This window comes from Episyrphus balteatus, chromosome 2 (genome assembly GCF_945859705.1).
Source record: "Episyrphus balteatus chromosome 2, idEpiBalt1.1, whole genome shotgun sequence".
In the NCBI taxonomy this organism is placed as follows: Eukaryota; Metazoa; Arthropoda; class Insecta; order Diptera; family Syrphidae; genus Episyrphus; species Episyrphus balteatus.
In genome coordinates this window covers 111,631,891-111,653,503 of record NC_079135.1, presented here as the reverse complement: position 1 = coordinate 111,653,503, position 21,613 = coordinate 111,631,891, and the positions used below count along the sequence as shown (strand labels likewise).

At 40.2% G+C, this 21,613-nt stretch overlaps 1 protein-coding gene across 1 annotated transcript; it reads right to left on the bottom strand.

Annotated features, from left to right (window-relative positions):
• Positions 1-12,038: 12,038 nt before the first annotated feature.
• LOC129908774 (NCK-interacting protein with SH3 domain) lies at positions 12,039-21,260 on the bottom strand. Its single transcript, XM_055985535.1, has 10 exons — positions 21,156-21,260; positions 20,809-20,993; positions 17,474-17,623; positions 16,472-17,404; positions 16,208-16,405; positions 14,837-14,945; positions 14,559-14,768; positions 14,315-14,484; positions 14,063-14,250; positions 12,039-12,344 (listed from the first exon to the last, which is right to left on the bottom strand). The coding sequence occupies exons 1-10, from the start codon at positions 21,157-21,159 to the stop codon at positions 12,287-12,289; spliced, it is 2,205 nt and encodes a 734-aa protein (XP_055841510.1). The 5' UTR covers positions 21,160-21,260; the 3' UTR covers positions 12,039-12,286.
• Between the last annotated feature and the right edge of the window lie 353 nt (positions 21,261-21,613).

The following is a 21,613-nucleotide window of genomic DNA, read 5'->3' as shown; positions in this document are numbered from 1 at the left end:
AGATGTCCCGAATATGTCCCGAGCATTTCCCGAAGATGTCCCGAGCATGTCCCGAAGATGTCCCGAAGATGTCCCGAGCATGTCCCGAAGATGTCCCGAGCATGTCCCGAGCATATCCCGAAGATGCCCGGAAGATGTCCCGAAGATGTCCCGAGCATGTCCTGAAGATGTCCCGAATATGTCCCGAGCATGTCCCGAGCATATCCCGAAGATGTCCCGAGCATGTCCCGAAGATGTCCCGAGCATGTCCTGAAGATGTCCCGAGCATGTCCCGAAGATGTCCCGAGCATGTCCCGAATATGTCCCGAAGATGTCCCGAAGATGTCCCGAAGATGTCCCGAGAATGTCACGAGCATGTCCCGAAGATGTCCCGAAGATGTCCCGAAGATGTCCCGAAGACGTCCCGAGCATGTCCCGAAGATGTCCCGAGCATGTCTTCGGGACATCTTCGGGATATGCTCAGGACAAGCTCGGGACATCTTCGGGACATGCTCGGGACATCTTCGGGACATCTTCGGGACATGCTCGGGACATCTTCGGGACATCTTCGGGACATCTTCGGGACATCTTCGGGACATCTTCGGGACATCTTCGGGAAATGCTCGCACATCTTCGGGACATCCTCGGGACATCTTCGGGACATCTTCGGGACATCTTCGAGACATGCTCGGGACATCTTCGAGATGTCCCGAAGATGTCCCGAAGATGTCCCGAGCATGTCCCGAGCATGTCCCGAAGATGTCCCGAGCATGTCCCGAAGATGTCCCGAAGATGTCCCGAGCATGTCCCGAGCATGTCCCGAAGATGTCCCGAGCATGTCCCGAAGATGTCCCGAAGATGTCCCGAGAATGTCACGAGCATGTCCCGAGCATGTCCCCAAGATGTCCCGAAGATGTCCCGAAGATGTCCCGAGCATGTCCCGAAGATGTCCCGAAGATGTCCCGAAGATGTCCCGAAGATGTCCCGAAGATGTCCCGAGCATGTCCCGAAGATGTCCCGAAGATGTCCCGAAGATGTCCCGAAGATGTCCCGAGAATGTCACGAGCATGTCCCGAAGATGTCCCGAAGATGTCCCGAAGATGTCCCGAAGACGTCCCGAGCATGTCCCGAAGATGTCCCGAGCATGTCTTCGGGACATCTTCGGGATATGCTCAGGACAAGCTCGGGACATCTTCGGGACATGCTCGGGACATCTTCGGGACATCTTCGGGACATGCTCGGGACATCTTCGGGACATCTTCGGGACATCTTCGGGACATCTTCGGGACATCTTCGGGACATCTTCGGGAAATGCTCGCACATCTTCGGGACATCCTCGGGACATCTTCGGGACATCTTCGGGACATCTTCGAGACATATTCGGGACATCTTCGAGATGTCCCGAAGATGTCCCGAAGATGTCCCGAGCATGTCCCGAGCATGTCCCGAAGATGTCCCGAGCATGTCCCGAAGATGTCCCGAAGATGTCCCGAGCATGTCCCGAGCATGTCCCGAAGATGTCCCGAGCATGTCCCGAAGATGTCCCGAAGATGTCCCGAGAATGTCACGAGCATGTCCCGAGCATGTCCCCAAGATGTCCCGAAGATGTCCCGAAGATGTCCCGAAGATGTCCCGAAGATGTCCCGAAGATGTCCCGAAGATGTCCCGAAGATGTCCCGAGCATGTCCCGAAGATGTCCCGAAGATGTCCCGAAGATGTCCCGAAGATGTCCCGAAGATGTCCCGAAGATGTCCCGAAGATGTCCTGAGAATGTCACGAGCATGTCCCGAGCATGTCCCGAAGATGTCCCGAAGATGTCCCGAAAATGTCTCGAAGATGTCCCGAAGATGTCCCGAAGATGTCCCGAGCATGTCCCAAAGATGTTCCGAAGATGTCCCGAAGATGTCCCGAAGATGTCCCGAAGATGTCCCGAAGATGTCCGAAGATGTCCCGAAGATGTCCCGAAGATGTCCCGAAGATGTCCCGAAGGTGTCCCGAAGATGTCCCGAGCTTGTCCCGAAGATGTCCCGAAGATGTCCCGAAGATGTCCCGAAGATGTCCCGAAGATGTCCCGAGCATGTCCCGAAGATGTCCCGAAGATGTCCCGAGCATGTCCCGAAGATGTCCCGAGCATGTCCCGAAGATGTCCTGAAGATGTCCCGAGCATGACCCGAAGATGTCCCGAAGATGTCCCGAAGATGTCCCGAAGATGTCCTGAAGATGTCCCGAGCATGACCCGAAGATGTCCTGAGCATGTCCCGAAGATGTCCCGAAGATGTCCCGAAGATGTCCCGAAGATGTCCCGAAGATGTCCCGAGCATGTCCCAAAGATGTCCCGAAGATGTCCCGAGCATGTCCCGAAGATGTCCCGAAGATGTCCCGAGCATGTCCCGAGCATGCCCCGAAGATGTCCCGAAGATGTCCCGAGCATGTCCCAAAGATGTCCCGAAGATGTCCCGAGCATGTCCTGAAGATGTCCCGAAGATGTCCCGAGCATGTCCCGAAGCTGTCCCGAAGATGTCCCGAAGATGTCCCGATCATGTCCCGAAGATGTCCTGAAGATGTCCCGAGAATGTCACGAGCATGTCCCGAAGATGTCCCGAAGATGTCCCGAAGATGTCCCGAAGATGTCCCGAGCATGTCCCGAAGATGTCCCGAAGATGTCCCGAAGATGTCCCGAAGATGTCCCGAAGATGTCCCGAGCATGTCCCAAAGATGTCCCGAAGATGTCCCGTGCATGTCCCGAATATGTCCCGAAGATGTCCCGAGCATGTCCCGAAGATGTCCCGAAGATGTCCCGAAGATGTCCCGAAGATGTCCCGAAGATGTCCCGAAGATGTCCCGAGCATGTCCCGAGCATGTCCCAAAGATGTCCCGAAGATGTCCCGAGCATGTCCCGAAGATGTCCCGAAGATGTCCCGAAGATGTCCCGAAGATGTCCCGAAGATGTCCCGAAGATGTCCCGAGCATGTCCCAAAGATGTCCCGAAGATGTCCCGAGCATGTCCCGAAGATGTCCCGAAGATGTCCCGAGCTTGTCCCGAAGCTGTCCCGAAGATGTCCCGAAGATGTCCCGAGCATGTCCCGAAGATGTCCCGAGCATGTCCCGAAGATGTCCCGAAGATGTCCTGAAGATGTCCTGAAGATGTCCCGAAGATGTCCCGAAGATGTCCCGAAGATGTCCCGAAGATGTCCCGAAGATGTCCCGAGCATGTCCCAAAGATGTCCCGAAGATGTCCCGAGCATGTCCCGAGCATGTCCCGAGCATGTCCCGAAGATGTCCCGAGCATGTCCCGAAGATGTCCCGAAGATGTCCCGAAGATGTCCCGAGCATGTCCCGAAGATGTCCCGAAGTTGTCCCGAAGATGTCCCGAAGATGTCCCGAGCATGTCCCGAAGATGTCCCGAGCATGTCCCGAAGATGTCTCGAGCATGTCCCGAAGATATCCCGAAGATGTCCCGAGCATGTCCCGAAGATGTCCCGAAGATGTCCCGAAGATGTCCCGAAGATGTCCCGAGCATGTCCCGAAGATGTCCCGAAGATGTCCCGAAGATGTCCCGAAGATGTCCCGAAGATGTCCCGAAGATGTCCCGAAGATGTCCCGAATATGTCCCGAAGATGTCCCGAGCATGTCCCGAAGATGTCCCGAAGATGTCCCGAAGATGTCCCGAGCATGTCCCGAAGATGTCCCGAAGATGTCCCGAAGATGTCCCGAAGATGTCCCGAGCATGTCCCGAAGATGTCCCGAAGATGTCTCGAGCATGTCCCGAAGATGTCCCGAAGATGTCCCGAAGATGTCCCGAGCATGTCCCGAAGATGTCCCGAGCATGTCCCGAGCATGTCCCGAAGATGTCCCGAGCATGTCCCGAAGATGTCCCGAAGATGTCCGGAATATGTCCCGAAGATGTCCCGAGCATGTCCCGAGCATGTCCCGAAGATGTCCCGAGCATGTCCCGAAGATGTCCCGAAGATGTCCCGAGCATGTCCCGAAGATGTCCCGAAGATGTCCCAAATATGTCCCGAAGATGTCCCGAGCATGTCCCGAGCATGTCCCGAAGATGTCCCGAGCATGTCCCGAAGATGTCCCGAAGATGTCCCGAGCATGTCCCGAAGATGTCCCGAAGATGTCCCGAAGATGTCCCGAAGATGTCCCGAAGATGTCCCGAAGATGTCCCGAGCATGTCCCGAAGATGTCCCGAAGATGTCTCGAGCATGTCCCGAAGATGTCCCGAAGATGTCCCGAAGATGTCCCGAGCATGTCCCGAAGGTGTCCCGAAGATGTCCCGAGCATGTCCCGAGCATGTCCCGAAGATGTCCCGAGCATGTCCCGAAGATGTCCCGAAGATGTCCCGAGCATGTCCCGAGCATGTCCCGAAGATGTCCCGAGCATGTCCCGAAGATGTCCCGAAGATGTCCCGAAGATGTCCCGAGCATGTCCCGAGCATGTCCCGAAGATGTCCCGAGCATGTCCCGAAGATGTCCCGAAGATGTCCCGAGCATGTCCCGAAGATGTCCCGAGCATGTCCCGAAGTTGTCCCGAAGATGTCCCGAAGATGTCCCGAGCATGTCCCGAAGATGTCCCGAGCATGTCCCGAAGATGTCTCGAGCATGTCCCGAAGATATCCCGAAGATGTCCCGAGCATGTCCCGAGCATGTCCCGAAGATGTCCCGAGCATGTCCCGAAGATGTCCCGAGCATGTCCCGAAGATGTCCCGAAGATGTCCCGAGCATGTCCCGAAGATGTCCCGAAGATGTCCCGAGCATGTCCCGAAGATGTCCCGAGCTTGTCCCGAAGATATCCCGAGCATGTCCCGAAGATGTCCCGAAGATGTTTCATGAAGCTCGTCTCCGATGTTGACTCGACGACGATCACGGACCAACTGAATAATATCGATGATGTGTCGCCCTTTTATAGCAAAATCAGCTCAACAAAGAAATATTTAAATATTAAATAAAATTTCTTTTTTTATATGAAGAATTTAATAGAATCAAAATTACAGGGTCAAAAGGTGACAATGTGACAGGGCGATAAGGTGAAAAGTTAACAGGGCAACATGTCCCGAAGATGTCCCGAACATGTTTCGAAGATGTCCCGAAGATGTCCCGAAGATGTCCCGAAGATGTCCCAAAGATGTCCCGAGAATGTCACGAGCATGTCCCGAGCATGTCCCGAAGATGTCCCGAAGATGTCCCGAAGATGTCCCGAAGATGTCCCGAAGATGTCCCGAAGATGTTCCGAAGATGTCCCGAAGATGTCCCGAGCATGTCCCAAAGATGTTCCGAAGATGTCCCGAAAATGTCCCGAAGATGTCCCGAAGATGTCCCGAAGATGTCCCGAAGATGTCCCGAAGATGTCCCGAGCATGTCCCGAAGATGTCCCGAGCATGTCCCGAAGATGTCCCGAAGATGTCCCGAGCATGTCCCGAGCATGTCCCGAAGATGTCCCGAGCATGTCCCGAAGATGTCCCGAGCATGTCCTAAACATGTCCCAAACATGTCCCGAAGATGTCCCGAGCATGTCCCGAAGATGTCCCGAAGATGTCCCGAGCATGTCCCGAAGATGTCCCGAAGATGTCCCGAGCATGTCCCGAAGATGTCCCGAAGATGTCCCGAGCATGTCCCGAAGATGTCCCGAGCATGTCCCGAAGATGTCCCGAGCATGTCCCGAGCATGTCAAGAAGATGTCCCGAGCATGTCCCGAAGATGTCCCGAGCATGTCCCGAAGTTGTCCCGAAGTTGTCCCGAAGATGTCCCGAAGATGTCCCGAAGATGTCCCGAGCATGTCCCGAAGATGTCCCGAAGATGTCCCGAGCATGTCCCGAAGATGTCCCGAAGATGTCTCGAGCATGTCCCGAAGATGTCCCGAGCATGTCCCGAGCATGTCCCGAAGATGTCCCGAAGATGTCCCGAGCATGTCCCGAAGATGTCCCGAGCATGTCCCGAAGATGTCCCGAGCATGTCCCGAAGATGTCCCGAAGATGTCTCGAGCATGTCCCGAAGATGTCCCGAAGATGTCCCGAGCATGTCCCGAAGATGTCCCGAAGATGTCCCGAGCATGTCCCGAGCATGTCCCGAAGATGTCCCGAGCATGTCCCGAAGATGTCCCGAGCATGTCCCGAAGATGTCCCGAGCATGTCCCGAAGATGTCCCGAGCATGTCCCGAAGATGTCCCGAAGATGTCCCGAGCATGTCCCGAAGATGTCCCGAGCATGTCCCGAAGATGTCCCGAGCATGTCCCGAAGATGTCCCGAAGATGTCCCGAGCATGTCCCGAAGATGTCCCGAGCATGTCCCGAAGTTGTCCCGAAGATGTCCCGAAGATGTCCCGAGCATGTCCCGAAGATGTCCCGAGCATGTCCCGAAGATGTCCCGAGCATGTCCTGAAGATGTCCCGAGCATGTCCCGAAGATGTCCCGAGCATGTCCCGAAGATGTCCCGAAGATGTCCCGAAGATGTCCCGAAGATGTCCCGAGCATGTCCCGAAGATGTCCCGAGCATGTCCCGAAGATGTCCCGAGCATGTCCCGAAGATGTCCCGAAGATGTCCCGAGCATGTCCCGAAGATGTCCCGAGCATGTCCCGAAGTTGTCCCGAAGATGTCCCGAAGATGTCCCGAGCATGTCCCGAAGATGTCCCGAAGATGTCCCGAAGATGTCCCGAATATGTCCCGAAGATGTCCCGAGCATGTCCCGAGCATGTCCCGAAGATGTCCCGAGCATGTCCCGAAGATGTCCCGAAGATGTCCCGAAGATGTCCCGAGCATGTCCCGAAGATGTCCCGAAGATGTCCCGAAGATGTCCCGAAGATGTCCCGAAGATGTCCCGAAGATGTCCCGAGCATGTCCCGAGCATGTCCCGAAGATGTCCCGAGCATGTCCCGAAGATGTCCCGAAGATGTCCCGAAGATGTCCCGAGCATGTCCCGAAGATGTCCCGAGCATGTCCCGAAGATGTCCCGAAGATGTCCCGAAGATGTCCCGAGCATGTCCCGAGCATGTCCCGAAGATGTCCCGAGCATGTCCCGAAGATGTCCCGAAGATGTCCCGAAGATGTCCCGAGCATGTCCCGAAGATGTCCCGAAGTTGTCCCGAAGATGTCCCGAAGATGTCCCGAGCATGTCCCGAAGATGTCCCGAGCATGTCCCGAAGATGTCTCGAGCATGTCCCGAAGATATCCCGAAGATGTCCCGAGCATGTCCCGAAGATGTCCCGAAGATGTCCCGAAGATGTCCCGAAGATGTCCCGAGCATGTCCCGAAGATGTCCCGAAGATGTCCCGAAGATGTCCCGAAGATGTCCCGAAGATGTCCCGAAGATGTCCCGAAGATGTCCCGAATATGTCCCGAGCATGTCCCGAAGATGTCCCGAGCATGTCCCGAAGATGTCCCGAAGATGTCCCGAGCATGTCCCGAAGATGTCCCGAAGATGTCCCGAAGATGTCCCGAAGATGTCCCGAGCATGTCCCGAAGATGTCCCGAAGATGTCTCGAGCATGTCCCGAAGATGTCCCGAAGATGTCCCGAAGATGTCCCGAGCATGTCCCGAAGATGTCCCGAAGATGTCCCGAGCATGTCCCGAGCATGTCCCGAAGATGTCCCGAGCATGTCCCGAGCATGTCCCGAAGATGTCCCGAAGATGTCCCGAAGATGTCCCGAATATGTCCCGAAGATGTCCCGAGCATGTCCCGAGCATGTCCCGAAGATGTCCCGAGCATGTCCCGAAGATGTCCCGAAGATGTCCCGAGCATGTCCCGAAGATGTCCCGAAGATGTCCCAAATATGTCCCGAAGATGTCCCGAGCATGTCCCGAGCATGTCCCGAAGATGTCCCGAGCATGTCCCGAAGATGTCCCGAAGATGTCCCGAGCATGTCCCGAAGATGTCCCGAAGATGTCCCGAAGATGTCCCGAAGATGTCCCGAAGATGTCCCGAAGATGTCCCGAAGATGTCCCGAAGATGTCCCGAGCATGTCCCGAAGATGTCCCGAAGATGTCTCTAGCATGTCCCGAAGATGTCCCGAAGATGTCCCGAAGATGTCCCGAGCATGTCCCGAGCATGTCCCGAAGATGTCCCGAGCATGTCCCGAAGATGTCCCGAAGATGTCCCGAAGATGTCCCGAGCATGTCCCGAGCATGTCCCGAAGATGTCCCGAGCATGTCCCGAAGATGTCCCGAAGATGTCCCGAAGATGTCCCGAGCATGTCCCGAGCATGTCCCGAAGATGTCCCGAGCATGTCCCGAAGATGTCCCGAAGATGTCCCGAGCATGTCCCGAAGATGTCCCGAGCATGTCCCGAAGTTGTCCCGAAGATGTCCCGAAGATGTCCCGAGCATGTCCCGAAGATGTCCCGAGCATGTCCCGAAGATGTCTCGAGCATGTCCCGAAGATATCCCGAAGATGTCCCGAGCATGTCCCGAAGATGTCCCGAGCATGTCCCGAAGATGTCCCGAGCATGTCCCGAAGATGTCCCGAAGATGTCCCGAGCATGTCCCGAAGATGTCCCGAAGATGTCCCGAGCATGTCCCGAAGATGTCCCGAAGATGTCCCGAGCATGTCCCGAAGATGTCCCGAGCTTGTCCCGAAGATATCCCGAGCATGTCCCGAAGATGTCCCGAAGATGTTTCATGAAGCTCGTCTCCGATGTTGACTCGACGACGATCACGGACCAACTGAATAATATCGATGATGTGTCGCCCTTTTATAGCAAAATCAGCTCAACAAAGAAATATTTAAATATTAAATAAAATTTCTTTTTTTATATGAAGAATTTAATAGAATCAAAATTACAGGGTCAAAAGGTGACAATGTGACAGGGCGATAAGGTGAAAAGTTAACAGGGCAACAAGGTGACATAGTGACAAGGTGACATAGCAACAAGGTGACATAGCGACAAGGTAACAGGGCGACAAAGCGCCTGATTTGCAGATTTATCTTTGATTCTTTTAAACGGTTTCCAAAAACAAGGATGTTTGTTACCTGAGAACTTCCGACTGGGTGATCCGATTTTGATCATTCTTTTGTATTTGAAAGCTGATTCTTTCAGTGTGTTCCCATTTCATTTAGGTCCAGTTCTGACCATGGCATCCATGAGTTTTATGATAAAAAGTTGTATCTGGTTTTGCCGCCTTTAGGGATCTCTATGAAAAAAAAATTAGTTAAAAGGTATTTTTGGTCTGCAAAACATTCCAGCATAAATCAACCTTTCGACTTGTTTTTTTTTTATTTTCATAAATCAACCTTTGAACTTGTTTTTTTTTTTATTTTCTCGTAGTTTTTATAGTTTATTAAAAAATTAAAATAATAAGTGAATTTAAATATAGTGGTATAATAATCGTCGGCTACTCAGTTTTCCAAAGCACTCACCACTCAGTATGAAAAAAGATACTTTTGAGCTTCAAAACTTATGGTCAGTTAATTTCAAATCAAGTATTTGTAGTACCCACATAGTTTGGTGTGTACCTATGTATATTAAACAAAAATAAGATCCCTTTGGAAGATAGTGGTGAAATGTTCTCGTCTGCCTGATTTATGAGAAGTTAATTTCAGTGGGATGCTATTCAAGTGAGCGGCACTGTATGGCACACATGGCATCTATATTACCAGTGTGCCCCAGGTAGCATTCCTCATATAAAATAATAATAAAACATTTTTTTTTATTTTTATTTTTATAGATTGGTTTATTTGAACCAAAGAACAAAAAAGAAATTTTAAAAACAAACAATATAACAAACAACAAAATCAAACAAAACTTACACAAGAATCAATAATATTGTACGATTGACTTATAAATAATGATTTAATTATAATTATATTGAAACCTTAAAACTACAAAAAAAGAAACCATAATTAATTGTAAAAACATGATACAAATTGATTGTGGATGCGAATGCAATAATATAGTAATAATCATGATTCTAATACATTTATGTATTTTTTTGTTTTGTTTTTTTTTATCACTAAGGCCTTACCTAAAAAATATCTTAGAATACTACATATAAACCTAACTATCAAGAATTTGTGTGCTTCAGTGCAATTTCTTTCTTATTTTTTTTTTGTTTTGTTTCAATGAATGTCATTTATTAAAAAAAAAAAAAAATTAATATAAAATAAAATTAAATTTTATTATAATTAAACATACATAATTGAGTATTAATTTTGTTCGTAAACTTTGTTTTTTTTTATGATTTTTCAAAAATGAAAAAAGGGAAGATATCTACAATAATAATTTAAAATTTTTCTTTTTTTTTTCTTTTAAAGACTTTTTAGTGATTTTAATTTAATTTAATTTTCTTTGCTTTGGTTTTTTTAGAATTTAATTTTGTGAATTATATTATGTAACATTTCATTAAAATTGGATTTATAACTTTTTTTTTGTGTTATAGATTATATAGTCAAATTTAACATTTCTTTTTTTCTTTAAATTTAATAATACTTTTTTTTTGTTTTATTTTAAATTTAATTTTTCAGTTTTCTTTTTTGTTTTAAAATTTTATTTTAAGCAAACACTTTGCTTGTGAGAAAGGAAAAATTTTGAGATATTTTCTTAAAAAAATTTGTAAATTTAGTTTGAAAATTGAGACAATTTTTAATTTTAAAGAAAAAACTATTTTTGTTTTGTGTATAAGAATCTAACTATAGTTTTTTGTTATGAATTTTGGCTCTTGTTAGTTTTTTTGTAACGTGATTTGATGCTGAATTGATTTTTAAATTTACCTAGAGTATTTTTTGTTGTTGTTTTAGACAAATATTGGAAGAAAGAAATGTAATATTTTAAGGCAATTTTAAGGTCTAAGGTCTTATCAGCACACATTCAATTATATTTTATTGTGAAGCAGCTCAGACCATAGAAATAGTTAAGAAATAGGTTAGGCTTTATACTATTACGCTCAGGTTTATTTTAAGTTGTAAAGAAGTTATCAGGGTTAGAGATTTAAGATACCACGTTTTAAAGAACAACGAAGTGGAAAATATTTTATCAACTCGCGTTTCCGAGATATTCGTGTTACAAAATCTCAATAAACGATTTTTTGCTACTTTTTAAGCTTTTGTTAGCTTACAGCGATTTTGTTTCAGGAACTTAACAATACTTTTCCAGAGGTTTTGGGTGCTGATTTCGAATACGAAATCAGAACTCCCGTTATAAAATCTGAATAATCGATTTTTTGCTACTTTTTAAGCATTTCAATAGTACCTGTATCATCCAAACTAAACACCTTTAAGAAACTTCAAAAAAAAACAAGAAGGGTGCAATTTTGTTTACCAGTGTTATCAATGATAGTGAACTAATATAGCTTTTTTATGGCCTTTAGTCCAAACAAAAAATTGGCGTTTCGTCCCGGTGGAGCTCACTTGGACTCATCAGTTGATTTATAGTGAGACACCTTGTCAATACGCAATCAACTTACACAGCTGTGTTAATAGTGAACCTTAATTCTTTGTCACAAGTTGGAAATACCTCTTAACAGCGTTTGGCATGAAAGAGCTTTTTTAGATTCATGTGCTATCAGAACGACCCAACAGTTGGTCCTTCTTTAGCATGGCACCTGTTTGGGGATAAATATTCGTCACTGGCAACGCTGGATCAGTATACGTTTAAAAATTTGGGTGCTTTTATATTCAATTGTTTTTTTTTTTTAAATAGAATTCAAACATTCAAACGAACATTAAAAGCCTAAAAACAAGCAATGCAAATTACCTTAAAATTGCCTTAAAAATTACTGATTTCTTATTTCCTTCAAAAGACAATAGCACAACAAAGATTTATATTTATGTATCAAAATTTAGGAATGATTGTTTAAAATGCGACGAAGTTGATCAGTGTTTTTAGTTTTGTAAATTTTTTTTTCCATTACATATAATTGTCCTATTTTTGTTTTAACATTTAATTTAATTTTATTCATTTTTAACTTTAGATCTTAGAATCTGTATTTTTGTTTATTTTTATTTTTTTTTAATGATTTTTAATATTTTTATGAGTGATGCATGTACTGTATATGAATATATTGATTTGTATTTTTTTTTTTCAGCTTTTTAATATATTTTATATAATATATTTTTTTAAAGAGTTCTAAGAAAAATTAAAGCAATTGGATCTATGGTAAAATATATAATATATTTCTATGTTTTCTATATGACAAATAAATAAATAAATTTCTCTGATTAGATTATTTTTTTTTTTCTCTTTTAGATTATTGTTAATTGAATTTTGTTTGGTTTGTTTAAAAACATGATTTTTATTTTGTTTTTGTTTTAATACTAAGATTAAATATTTTTTGTTTTATTTTGGCACAATTGAAATTTTTGAATACTTAATGGCATTCAATTAAATGAAAAATTTGGTATATTGTAGTATGTTTCAATTGGTGTTGTGAGTACTCTGAAAACAAAATAAACATTAAACTGAAACAAATAAAAGGACACAAAATAGGATACAAAAATAAGGATGATGATGGCGATGATAATGCAGAAATAATGATTTTCTTTATACCTAATAGGTATACCGGCATTTTAAATGGATATCCATTAACATTTGAGTTCCAGTAACTCAGGAAAAAGACATGTGGAGATGGACACTGTTCTCAAGAAGTATCAGCAGTTAACAGATTTTTCAAGAGGCCACAAATCGATGCGCCAAATAAGCAACAGCAAAGATCTCGCATTTGCACTGTGCGTGTGCAGTGTATAGCCCACAACAATGTTAAAAAAGTCTACAATTTCTTTCTTTACTCCCTTTTGATGAGAAAATGGTTAGACGATGGAAAACATACTTCGTTTCTGCAGCACATCAAAGATAACATAAAAGTTACAAGAATGTAGAAAACATTCTTTAAAAGAATTCAAGACACCACACCAAATGATGCTCAAGATATCTAAAAAAAAAATATTTCTCAATGTTTTGGGAAAAAGCAGGGGTCGAATTACAGCACACGATTACGATCATACGTTAACGTTTTGATTATTTCTGTATCTATTTATTTAGAAGAAAAAGATAGGGACACATAGCAACGATACGATAACGAACGTATGCTTTAATTCGACCCCAGGTGATTATTGCATGACACGACTCTAAAAGGTGCTATTTGAAATCACCTTAAGGTTGTAGAATTGAGGAAAAGAAAAAGAAAACTGGCAAATAAGCACCGCGAAGGCGATTTTGATCATTTTTAATGCAGGGTAGATCTGTAACCCCTAAATATATTTTTTTAAAGGTTACTAAATTATGAAAAAACGGCTATTGCTATTAAAATAAGAAAATTAATAGCGATACTATCGTATGGATAAATTACATCGAAAGTGAACACCTTTGTAATTAAAAAAATTGTATACTGACTCGAAACGAATTGTATTACTGATTCAAAAATATAATAACAATCTACGACATGAAAAAAACTAAAAACAAAAATGAAAGAGGAACTTAAAATTAATGGCGCAAAATTTTAAAAGATTGAGTTAAATGCTTAAGCCATTTTTACAAGTTACTAAGTTTAAAACCAGACTGTTTTTTTTTAACTTAATAGCTTACTAAAATGGCTTTAACATTTAACTTAATTCTTTAAAATTTTGCGCCAATTTTTTTTAAATTAAAAATGATAAATTGTACAAAATATACAAAACAGGTTCAAAAAAGGTAATTACGAACTAAAGAAATGGCAAAAATAAAAGCTGCATTTCTTGGAAGACAAATCAAATGCAAAATGAACAGAAAACTGGTTTGAGTATTCACAACATTATACTACTACTGCAATTTGTCTTCTATGTAAATGAAATTATGAATGTTGTTAATGTATTGTTTGCAATGTGTTTGTTAAATAACTACAAATCTACTTAATGTATGTAATGTATGTAGAGTTTTACTCATTATTTGAAATTTATGTATTGCTTTTAAATAATTACTTTAGAGGCTTTTTTTTGTTCTTATGAATCTGAAAGTAATTTTAGTTTTTTTTTTTTTACTTACAACAAATCTAACTACGATTCATATCACTGAATATAATAATTATTTAAAAGAAACACATTGCATTGATAAGAAATGAATAAAATGCTTGTTTTTTTTTTTTCTTAAATAGTCTTTGACTCCTAAAAACAACAACTTACGCCTTAAATATATGAGGAAACTCATTGGCTATTGCACGAACTAATTTCTGATCATCAGCACTGCATTCTGTTTCTTCACAAAAAATGCGAGTAAATATTTTCATAAGTTCTTGTTTGCGGTATTGATTCTTTTCATAGTTGGTACTTCTAACCATGCAACGACATAAGTTAAGATATTTTCCTCTCATCTAAAATTGGAGACAATTATTATTCTAGTTTTTGTCTTAATATAAATAGAATATAAAAACTTACAGGATTACCAGCACATAAATCTGATAGCTGCCTTACAACAATATCAAACACAACTATTCTATCATTTGTGTAGACCAACATGGCAGTTTCGGGAATTGTAAAAATGTCGGTAATCATCTTCAATACTGAATTAGTTACTAATGCATGTCTAAATGATTTCAGTGGATCCTCTGTGAGTATTGAAAAACAAAAAACAATTAGAATCATGTGCCGGAAATGTGACTTTAATATTTAAAAGACTTACCTTCTCGATTTAAAAGAAGTAATATTTTCTCTGTGAAGACTTTGACAGTTTGTAATTTTTGCATTGCTTGCAGAACATAATTTTGATAATATAATTCAAATTGTAAATTATACGATAGAAGAAGATAAATAACCAAATCAATTAATATATCTGGATGATTGCCTTCGACTATTTCAAGGAGAAATGTACTAAAATCAACTCCGAGAAAAGCTAAAATAATAAATTTTAAAATGAGTATTACTAGTTACATAGTAATAATAATAAAAATAAATTCTTACCATCATGTGCTACAGGCATGCGTTCACCTTGAGAAAATATTGTTGTAAGCATTTTTACTAGTTCTTTAAACTTTGGTACATTGGAGAAGTGAGTTTTCATGTCCTCGACCTGAAAAGTTTATGATATAAAATACATGGGTTTACTTTATTAGAAATGTAGAACATTAGAACAAGGAAAGAATATTGGTTTTAATACCCCCAAAGTGATAATTCTATAATGCACTTGTAAGCACTGTACTGACCGAGGAAAAAACATTCAAAAGATCTTGCGGAGGAGGACTACTTCTCGTTCACATAAATTGTTAGATCTTTTGAGATTCTTTACAGTTCCTCGATAGTCGATACTAGTTTAAAACTCAAAACGATTATGCTGCAATCGGCGTATAGCACTTTTCAACCTTCCTCTAAAAGCGCTTCCTTTAAACAGGTCTTCGCCTCGTTGTTTGTCGGGTTTGAATAAGAGTCTTGTCTAGGAGGTGTCATGCGATATTTTCAAATCATTTGATAGAGTTTGGAATCAGGGGGTATCGATGAAAACCTTCTCAATTGGATTAGTAATTATCTTTCTGGTCGTTCATTTCAAAGTTAGTCCCAGGGTCCGTTCTGTCGCCGAATCTATTTTTTATCCATTGAGTTGTTTTGGCCACGAGGTACCATTCATTTTTTCATATTCTTTTCCAACTTCACATCACGTAAAGATGAGTTTTAGTGCACAGAAAGTTTGTGAAGTGTGTTTTTTGATATAGTAATATTAAATTTATATTAATTAAATCGATTTGGGTTGAATTCCACGAGTTAATGTAAAATATAGCATTTTTCTGAGCCCCTAATGCTAAAATACTCAATTTTACTTTATTTCATAAAAAAACGTTTTACAAATTTTCGCTGTGGGGGTAATTCAATGAAAAAGTGAACACGAAATGTGAACAAATTATGAGGGCTTTTTTTTTTACTTTTTTCATAACAAATCAATATTTACAAACGGCAAATCATTATAGAAGTTGCAAGAAAATATTCTTTATATATACTCTTATCGCTAGAAATTTAATTCATGGAGTATAAGTAACCTAAAAGCATTTTTAATGCATAAGCTTGGCAACTACAGAAGAATTCTATATGAAAATGATGGAAAAACAAGCCCACAGAAAACAAGATGAATCTAATAGTGACGATGATTATATCCCCTCATGATTGCTAAAATTAATTAACCATTTAAGCAAGCTTCACGTCTAACGCAGGCCTAAGTTAACCAGACGTTTAAGAAAAAGACCCGATTTGTAGTTCGGAAACACGGGCATTTTTTTTTTTTATGAAGTTAAGAATAAATTTTGTGCATGTGATTTTTATTAAATAATTTTTCAAAAAACTTACAATTTCAAGTGGAAGCACTGAAGTGAGTAGAATATCAATAATAGTCTTATCCAAGTGACATGCAGCTGTAAATGCTCTAAGTAAAAGTTTCTTAATTGGCCAGCTTGTTTCCATTTGATAGAACTGCACCATATTGATGAGGCTTTCATATTGATCGCAAGACATTTCATAACAACAAATATTTTCATCAGCATTTTCCTAAAAAAAAAAACAAGAACATTTGTTATCCGTATTATGATTGCAATTTGAAATTTAAAATCTTACCAAAATATCAACAAGTTCTTCTAAAAACTGAATAATATCATCTTCGTCTTCATATAACATCCATGTGCGTTGTTCCGAGTCATTCTTACAATCGGCCAATTGGCAAAAAATATCTTGTAAGCGTTTCGAATCATGTGTTTCTCCTAAGAGTTCTTTTGGTGTCTCGACTTTGTCAGTAACATGAACAGCAACTGCTTCCAGGTACGGGTTGATAGCACCATTGTACAATTGTTCCAAGCTAGTCAGAACCACACGCAATGCCTCACATGACAAATCAAAACTTAAATTCGTACTTCTTCGAATAACTTCGACAATTTGATAAACATCTCCCGAATCGACCTTAACATCGCTACCAGCTGCGGCAGCCGCTGAAGCAGCAATAATAGCTGCAGCTGTAGCACTATCTTCATTATCACTATCTGTCTGCTGTGGATGATTGTGATGATGCTGAAAATGTGGATGATTATGAGTACTTAGATTAATAGTTTCTTTTTCACTCTGCTCGTCGCTGGCCACATCTTCTACTGGTTTAATGTCAACTGGGACGCATTCTGTAATTTCACTGGCATCTGTTCCAGCACCATTTGTCTGTGCTATTGATGAGGACTCCTTGTAAATGGTGACCACTTCTTCGCTTGTCGTTGTGGTTGTCGTTGTTGTTTCAGATGGTTCAGATGTAATACTGTTGTCTCGATTGTCCTGCTGCTGTGGAGGTTCGCTTGTTTTTTGACTAATTACACCCATGCTAGGGCTTTCTTGTATCATTTGTGGTGGTACTGCTGTTCCAACAGCAGGACTCGACATCGATTTCTTACCACAATCTAATTTTTTGGATTGTGGTGGACTTTGCATGCCCATTTGAATTGAAGTAGATGGCGGTGAAGAAGCATTTTTCAGTTCAATTTCTGATGTCTCACTGTCTTCTTTGTCACCCTAGAAGAGATATTATATGTATTTTTTTGTTTTCACTAATACACTTATTGGAGCACAAATATTTCTTACGGAATAAAAGCGTTCGATAGCTGTTTTCTTTTCCCTCAGTCGATCGAGTAATTCTTCTTTGGCTATGATACCATTGATTTCTGTGTCTTTAGACAGTTCAAGAGATTCAATACTGGAGTTCAAAAAGCCAATCAAAAAGTCCGGTTCCACCTGCAAGTCAAATAAATCAGAAAGAATTTGTTTTAATTAAAAAAAAAAAAATAATCTTGTTCTTTTGACCACGACGAGAACGTTTTTTGCTATTTTATTATCAGAAGACAATTTTCCACCAAAACTGTTTGTTCCAAAATTGATGGAATTGTTACAGATTTTTATGTGTTGAAGTGTTAGTTAAATAGCTGTATAATAAACCACTGTTTATTTAAGCAGAGAGCCGACAGCAGATTTTGTGAGTGGATGTATAACCGAAAACGGGTTACATTTATATATATCGTCGGCGTAAAGCAAAATTGTTCTAAGTCCTTAAGAAATCCTATGTACTTAGAACAATTTTGCTTTACGCCGACGATATGTAGATATGATATACAATTCAAAAATCTAGCAGATTTATTTCACGATTAATCTATGGCTGCAGTGGCGTTGAAAAATAAATGTTTCCAATTTTTGTGTGCAGTATATAAATAATCAATAGGCTGTACCTTATAACACTTAAGTGTTATACTTTAAAATTTGGTAAAAATTAAGCAGTTTCAGACTGAGTGTGGAACGGACCTATTTTTATACTATTCTATAAAAATAAAGCAATAAGACATGGTTGGAAAAACTTCAAGCAAGCATTTTCAGGGCCTGAAGCTTTTTAAGGGGACACTTTTCGACTTTCAGAAAAGATTACATTCAGCTTCATATGAAGTGATTTTTACTTTCACTTTGGGAATTGCAAATAATTGCCCAATTTTGTATTTAAAAAAAAGCCATTAAAAATTAATTTATTTAAAAATTGCAATATTTGAAAGCTTTAAATAAAAAATTTCCCTTTTCGTCTCTTATCATATTTATACCACACAGATATTCTTTATCCATATTATACTTTTACTTTAATCTAATACCGGAACTGGAATTATCACCCACAAACACACTAAACGAAAACTACACTCTAAATAAGGTTGACCTCTTACTATATATGAAAAAGGCTATAGCGCTTAGACAGTCTAGTCTAGTCAATTAATTTTCCTTTAAACTGTGATTTATTCAAGGACAGTTGTTCAAAATATAACTGCATTACTTTTCGGAGTATCTAATTCTACATATCTATACGTTGCAATTTAAATACAATTTGTTACTAATTTAATGAGTGAAATGCAATTAAGCAATTAAAGCTTACTAGTTTTGTATGCATGTTTTATAGTGGCAGTGACTCAATTGAAAGCAATAGAGTAAGGTTAGTTTGTTTTGCTCGTATTTTTTTTTTATCTCATTTGCAATACGCCCAATGTTGATGTGTTTTTGTTAAATTTTAACAACAAAAACATTGAACTTGAACTTGAAAATGTAATTTGTTTGGAATAAAAATTTGAATTTTGTTAGAAAATTAAGATTCCTTTCACATCAATGACTTCTTAGAACTCATTTTTACTTGCGACGTATGTAAACATAGGGCAATTTTAGAATTCGTAAAAAAAAATCGAACTCGAGATAACAATAACAATTAGACATGACATGGTACATGCCATATGAATAAAATAGAAAAAGTTATTTCTCAAAAAAGGCTCTAACGATTTTGTTAAAAAAAAATTCCACTGCTGCAATAAAGTCCTACTTTTGAATTAAAAAAAAAAAAATATTTTTGAACCGTCATTAACGGTACCTGCCATAAAACCGTTATCTTGATTTCTAACTTTATCATAAACGACTCAGCCGATTTCAGCGAACATTTTTATACAAAAGCATCTAAATAGCCGCAATATTAAAATGTCTAAGAAATTTCAAAATCTTCAATGAAAAAATAAAATTTCAAAATTTGTTTTGAAAAACCTAATTTTTGTAAAAAAGGTTGATAATTGTTTCGACACATAGTGTCGAATTTGTATGTGTTTTAGGTATGTGTCGAAAAATATTTTCTTCGGAATAGCATACAATTTTTTTTTGAAATTTCGAAAAAAAAATCCAAAAATTCTTTATTATACAAGAAACTAAATGGCATAATCAGTTTGAAGATTAATATCATTCAAAAAGATGTTGCATTGTTTTAATCTTTTCTTACAATAAATTAATGACAAAATTAATTTTTTTAATTAAATTTTTGTTTTATGAATGCTATATGAAACTTGAACAACCTTAGCAACTCTTTACCTCAAGAGCAAGTTCGTGGGACCTAGTCGTGCATTTTATTGTATATTGTTGCAAACATATTAATTATAATTTAAACTTTCGAATCTTTTTTATATGAAAGATGGAATTAGGCTTATTTTATTTTTTTTTTTAATCTATTATTATTTTTTTTAAGCTAGCCGCACCCTAGAACTAAGCAGATTATTAAGTCTATAAATGCAGTTCTAATCAAGCTACTTATTCCACATAGTCATAAAAACAACTTTTGTATGCACCTCAACCTCCTTTCTATATCAATTTTGTATTAATTTATTTTATACTTTCGAAGTTCATTCTTCAACTTGTTCAAATAAAATTTAGGACATTATATCAAGGGCTTTGTGTCATCTTTCAGAAGAAAACCCTCTTCAAACATCCAAACACAAAACGAACCTACAAAAAAAAAAACAATAACTCTGCCCATGTACCAGATAATCGAATGCGCATATTATATGCTTCAAAGCCTTGAATGCATCGTTTGTTACTCAACTTCTCGTTTATCACATCCAATCCAGCAGCCAGCACTCACTTGAACTGTTGGCTCCGATTTACTTGTGAATGACAAAAAAAAAAAAAATAAAACAAAAATTAACCCACACAAGCCAGCCAAGTTCCATCCATCTCGCCCGACCGACCTGCTCAAAAACAACCCCCCACCAGGATGAAACGACACTTTGGTCACAATCGATTGATAGTGTTTCCTATGACTGACAGAGGTAAAGCTGCCATAATTTTGCCCATAAAGGCTTTAATTATGCAAAGTATTTAAAATCCTTCTTTAACGATTGTTGACATATAAATACATTCTTTTGTTATGGTTTTAACTTTGCTCGCTGAATGAACGATCAAGCAAATGGAATAAGCAAGCACACATAAAATGAAATACATAAGTTTCAAATCTGATTGCCTGTGATTTTCAAGGCCACCAGCATCGCGCTGTTCCCTCTTTTGGGGATAGGTCGCGCACATTCAGATATAGAATAGAGACATTGATTTATATATACAATATACAAACACACAAACCTTACCTTAATTGTCATTACGTAATTAGATGGGACAAATCCAATGTTGCCCTTCATGCTGACCACTTGCCACCAATTCCTTTGACGAACGCTCGTCTGATAAAGGATAAAATATTCGCCTTCGTCAAAGCTGATTGTTTTTGGGTATACAGCTTGGAAGTCATAAAGTGCTTTTAGCATTTCAATTGTTTCTGTGGGAGATGAAGAAAAAAAAAAATTGAGAGAAAAAAAAAGAACACACACAATTTTTTCCTGGGATTTGGGGATAGTGAGTCCCAAAGGACATTAAGGATATAATTTCTATTTCTACAAAATACAGTTAATTAAGTTTATTATAAATATTTATTACTAACCCATGATTATTGCAGGATATTTAAACAAGACTTTTCTAATAGTTTTTGTTTTTTTTTGTTTACTTTGAAAATATATAAATTCCTTTTGCAATCCAACGAAGAAGAAAAACTACCCACCCATTCACGAATGTACTGCAAAATATTTTTCTTTTTGCACTTCCTCAAATCAAAATCAAAACTCAATAAACGAATATTGTGCTTGAAGAGGAATGTCAAAAATAAAAAGTTTTGTTGTTGCTTTTTTTTTATTTTTTGTTTTAACAGAAGTGAGTCGTTCAAGGTGGTAGGAAATTTGTTTATTATTGCCGTGTTGCTTTAGAAGTGGAAAAGTACTATAATTAATATAAATAAAGGCCCGGTTCTTGTGGAGGTAGTATTTGAAAGTGCGTTTCATTGAAAATCGCTAGTAAACTACTAGAAGTACTTTCCTATTTTCAAAAGGACAAGGCTAAGAAAGG